The sequence below is a fragment of the Penaeus vannamei genome, chromosome 11 (assembly GCF_042767895.1).
Source record: "Penaeus vannamei isolate JL-2024 chromosome 11, ASM4276789v1, whole genome shotgun sequence".
Lineage (NCBI taxonomy): Eukaryota > Metazoa > Arthropoda > Malacostraca > Decapoda > Penaeidae > Penaeus > Penaeus vannamei.
Genome location: NC_091559.1, coordinates 7,021,751 through 7,026,750, shown reverse-complemented (window position 1 = coordinate 7,026,750; position 5,000 = coordinate 7,021,751). Strand labels below are relative to the sequence as shown.

The following is a 5,000-nucleotide window of genomic DNA, read 5'->3' as shown; positions in this document are numbered from 1 at the left end:
TTGGAGGGCGAGTGGGTAAGTCAGGGTGGGTTGGAGGGCGAGTGGGTTAAGTTAGGGTGGGTTGGAGGACGAGTGCGTAAGTTAGGTTGGGTTGGAGGGCGAGTGGGTTAAGTTAGGGTGGGTTGGACGGCGAGTGGGTTAAGTTAGGGTGGGTTGGAGGGCGAGTGGGTTAAGTTAGGTTGGGTTGGAGGGCGAGTGGGTAAGTTAAGGTGGGTTGAAGGACGAGTGGGTAAGTTAAGGGTGGGTTGGAGGGCGAGTGGGTAAGTCAGGGTGGGTTGGAGGACGAGTGGGTTAAGTTAGGTTGGGTTGGAGGACGAATGGGTTAAGTTAGGGTGGGTTGGAGGGCGAGTGGGTTAAGTTAGGGTGGGTTGGAGGGAGAGTGGGTTAAGTTAGGGTGGGTTGGAGGGCGAGTGGGTAAGTTAAGGTGGGTTGAAGGACGAGTGGGTAAGTTAAGGGTGGGTTGGAGGGCGAGTGGGTAAGTTAGGGTGGCTTGGAGGGCGAGTGGGTAAGTTAGGTTGGGTTGGAGGGCGAGTGGGTAAGTTAGGGTGGGTTGGAGGGTGAGTGGGTTAAGTTAGGGTGGGTTGGAGGGCGAGTGGGTAAGTCAGGGTGGGTTGGAGGGCGAGTGGGTAAGTCAGGGTGGGTTGGAGGGCGAGTGGGTAAGTTAGGGTGGGTTGGAGGGCGAGTGGGTTAAGTTAGGGTGGGTTGGAGGGCGAGTGGGTGAGTTAAGGTGGGTTGGAGGGCGAGTGGGTAAGTCAGGGTGGGTTGGAGGGCGAGTGGGTAAGTTAGGGTGGGTTGGAGGGCGAGTGGGTAAGTTAGGTTGGGTTGGAGGGCGGGGGTTTAAGTTAGGGTGGGTTTGAGGACGAGTGGGTAAGTTAAGGTGGATTGAAGGACGAGTGGGTTAAGTTAGGGTGGGTTGGAGGGCGAGTGGGTAAGTTAAGGTGGGTTGAAGGACGAGTGGGTTAAGTTAGGGTGGGTTGGAGGGCGAGTGGGTTAAGTTAGGGTGGGTTGGAGGGCGAGTGGGTAAGTTAGGGTGGGTTGGAGGACGAGTGGGTAAGTTAAGGTGGGTTGAAGGACGAGTGGGTTAAGTTAGGGTGGGTTGGAGGGCGAGTGGGTAAGTTAAGGTGGGTTGAAGGACGAGTGGGTTAAGTTAGGGTGGGTTGGAGGGCGAGTGGGTAAGATAGGTTGGGTTGAAGGACGAGTGGGTAAGTTAGGGTGGGTTGGAGTGCGAGTGGGTAAGTTAAGGTGGGTTGGAGTGCGAGTGGGTAAGTTAGGTTGGGTTGGAGGGCGAGTGGGTTAAGTTAAGGTGGGTTGAAGGACGAGTGGGTTAAGTTAAGTTGGGTTGAAGGACGAATGGGTTAAGTTAGGGTGGGTTGGAGGACGAGTGGGTAAGTTAGGTTGGGTTGGAGGGCGAGTGGGTTAAGTTAGGGTGGGTTGGAGGGCGAGTGGGTAAGTTAAGGGTGGGTTGGAGGGCGAGTGGGTAAGTTAGGGTGGGTTGGAGGGCGAGTGAGTAAGTTAGGTTGGGTTGGAGGGCGAGTGGGTAAGTTAGGGTGGGTTGGAGTGCGAGTGGGTAAGTCAGGGTGGGTTGGAGGGCGAGCGGGTAAGTCAGAGTGGGTTGGAGGGCGAGTGGGTAAGTCAGGGTGGGTTGGAGGGTGAGTGGGTAAGTTAGGTTGGGTTGGAGGGCGAGTGGGTAAGTTAGGGTGGGTTGAAGGGCGAGTGGGTAAGTTAGGGTGGGTTGAATGATGAGTGGGTAAGTGAGGGTGGGTTGGAGGGCGAGTGGGTAAGGTAGGGTGGGTAAGGTAGGGTGGGTAAGTAAGGGTGGGTTGAAGGACGAGCGGGTAAGTCAGGGTGGGTCGGAGTGCGAGTGGGTACGTAAGAGTGAGTTAGAGGAGTGGGTATGTGAGTGTAAGTGTGCGTGTGTGGTTTTGATGACTGGATTAGATGTGGGTATGTATGTGGATGGATATAGATATAGATATAGACGTAGATACCGATTTGTGTAATCTTATCGTGGGATAAAAGTCTGCATTTACGATTAAAAAGGAAAGAAATATTAATACGTGAAAAAAAGAGAAGAAAAACACCTTAATGAGGTTTCACTTTCCGCAACCAGTTTCAGCTTCATAGGATAACGTGCCTAAAACAGTTACAAGGAAAGTTTGCACATTTTTATTGCTGGTTGTGTTTTGCTTTGTTCATTTTTTTTTATCCGAAATCCTAATAAATAAATAAGACAATTCTTTAAATGAAGTAAGATCAAATCGTGTTAATGTTGAGTTTTGTTTTGTTTTGGTGTGAGTTCAGTAATAATTATTTTAGGCTTTTGTAATGAAAATCACAGAATACTGTATGTGCTATGTGCTTCAGCTACAAAAACAATTATCTTTTACACTTTTATACAGATTTGAATCTTACTTATTACACGGACTAACCGTTTTTGTGATGTGTTTTGATAGCGCAGTTCTTTCGCTATGTTAATTCCTTGCTGCAATGTACTGAAAAGTCGTGATAATACATTCACTATGCTTATTTCTCATTCTAACACCCACAAGCTTCTCAAATGCCAAAAATACAATAAGATTTCCCCTTCCACAGGTGTCGAAGTGGCCTTTAAGAACCAGACGTATCCCGTGCTGATCAACCCCTGCTGGGTCCCTGAGCTCAGCGCCGTCAAGTACATGGAATCAGGGGTAGCGTTGGGAGCAGCTGTGAATCTGTCTCGGGTTCAGGAGATTTTGAAAAAGCAGGTGTTGACGCAGCCAGGTGAGGTTTTCGTCTTTTTGGTTAACTGATATGTACACATACATACATGTATAAGCACACCCACCCACACCCACACATACATACACACACATACACACAAACACAGACACAGACAAACAAGCAGTTACACAATTATACCACATTTATATTGGGTATATAGAATTATACCTCAAAATGACTTAACACAAGTCTTATAGCACAAGTCCAAGTTGATAACAAATAGGCTATATTGCATAAAATGGTTTCTTCTAAAATTCTTAAGGTCTATAATACGTACAATAATATTACAGAGTGGAAGACGCGCACTTTCTCTGCCTTCTTAGAGATTCTCAGGTGGTTTGCTGGACAGCAGATCAGAAATGTTGCTGTAAGTAACTTTATTTTGTTGCTGTTATTTGTATTTTTTTCTGTTTCTCTCCATTATATTCCTTTTATTCTCTCTCTCTGTCTGTCTATGGCTATGTCTCTGCTTGACTGTTTAACGCTCCTTTTTTTTCTCTCTCTCTCCCTTCTACTTCCTCTCTCTCTTTCCCCTTTCATTTTCTCTGAATGTTCTATTTTCTATCTTCCATTTTTATTAATATATCTTTAATCTGGACTTTCTCCTTTATTTCGATCTCTCATTTTGTTTCTCCTTCCTTAGAGCAGATCCTAAATATTACCAATGACTACATGTTTATCATCAGTAACAGCAGTCACCTTAACAAATGATGATATGAATCAGTCAAAATAATAATAATAATAATAATAAACAACTAAGAAATAATAAAAAACACCAACAATGGTCATATGTATAACAAACTGGTTTATTATGATTATTATCATTACAACCATTGTCATCATTATTTGTATCATTATTATAATAATCATCATTATTATTATTATCACCTAGTTATCCCATTTCTTCCACAGAGTTTCGGAGGCAATATAATGACAAGTTCGCCAATCAGTGACCTAAACCCCGTCTTAATGGTGTCTGGAGCAACACTTACTTTCTTAAGTCATGGTAAAGTTTTAATGGTTGAGTAAATGACAGAAAATTGCCTTCCATATCAAATTTATTCTGACTTTGGGTGTATATGTGATGGTTATAGATAGGTTACATAACATAGAGGGGTCTATGTTATATCTAGATGAGAGAGTACTTGGGTATTTTAGCTTTATTTGAGTGAGGATTTGTACGCAGTTTTGGTAAGTGTGAGGTGTGTAATGGAGAGAATGTTATAGATAATTACTGCAGACACCCGTGTTGTGACTTACGAAAGGTGGTTGTAAATGTGATGCGTATAACTGTATCTAGATTATTTTATGATAGAAAGTACCTTACACAAAGTTACGTAGGATTGTGTATATATTATACAAACAAACACACACATATATGGGTGTGTGTGTGTGCGTGTGAACGAGCGCGCGTGTGCGTATGTACAACAGGAGTGATCGTAATACTGCATTATAGATAATACGATACTCCTAAATATAACACACATCCTTTTTCATATAATTATCAGAGCATGGCGAACGCAGACTCGTAATGGAACAGAATTTCTTCACCGGTTACCGAAAGACCATTGCCAAGCCCTCTGAAGTACTGATCAGTGTCCATCTTCCTTACTCCCAAGAGGTAGTGAGCTGCTTTGAGGACTTCTCTCTCAGTAAAGTGCTTTTAAGATCTGATGATACAAGACATACTAAAAAAATGAAGTAATTCTAAGATTTATCAGTAATCTTATTAGTTAACAAATACCTAAGGATACAATGATCACAATAATTAACAAATACCTAAGGATACAATGATCACAATAATTAACAAATACCTAAGGATACAATGATCACAATAATTAACAAATACCTAAGGATACAATGATCATAATAATTAACAAATACCCAGTGATAAAATAATCATACCAATTACTAAATTCCAAAGAGATACAAAAACCAAGCCAATAAACAAAATACCTAAAATTACGATCTCACAGGACGAGTATGTACAAGCCTACAAACAATCCCGAAGGCGTGAGGACGACATAGCCATAGTGAACGGTGCGATGAGAGTGAGGTTCGTGTCGGGAACAAGCCGAGTGGCGGATCTGCGAGTGGCGTTCGGCGGAATGGCGGCTACGACCGTTATGGCGGTTAAAACGGCCAAGGTAACGTAGGGGATCGCGGTGGGTGTGGCAGCTCCGGTTTAGTTCTTGTTTTTTTTTATGTTAGTTTAATTTTTCTGCCTTGGCGATGATTTT

General features: G+C 43.7%; 1 protein-coding gene across 1 annotated transcript in view; it reads left to right on the top strand.

Annotated features, from left to right (window-relative positions):
- The window catches only part of LOC113820698 (xanthine dehydrogenase/oxidase-like), a 53,311-nt gene that overhangs the window by 24,420 nt on the left and 23,891 nt on the right, over positions 1-5,000 (top strand). The window contains exons 8-12 of the mRNA XM_070127398.1: positions 2,593-2,760; positions 3,051-3,127; positions 3,673-3,766; positions 4,269-4,381; positions 4,737-4,907. Coding sequence (XP_069983499.1) covers positions 2,593-2,760; positions 3,051-3,127; positions 3,673-3,766; positions 4,269-4,381; positions 4,737-4,907 — 623 coding nt within the window. The remainder of the gene's footprint in view (positions 1-2,592; positions 2,761-3,050; positions 3,128-3,672; positions 3,767-4,268; positions 4,382-4,736; positions 4,908-5,000) is intronic.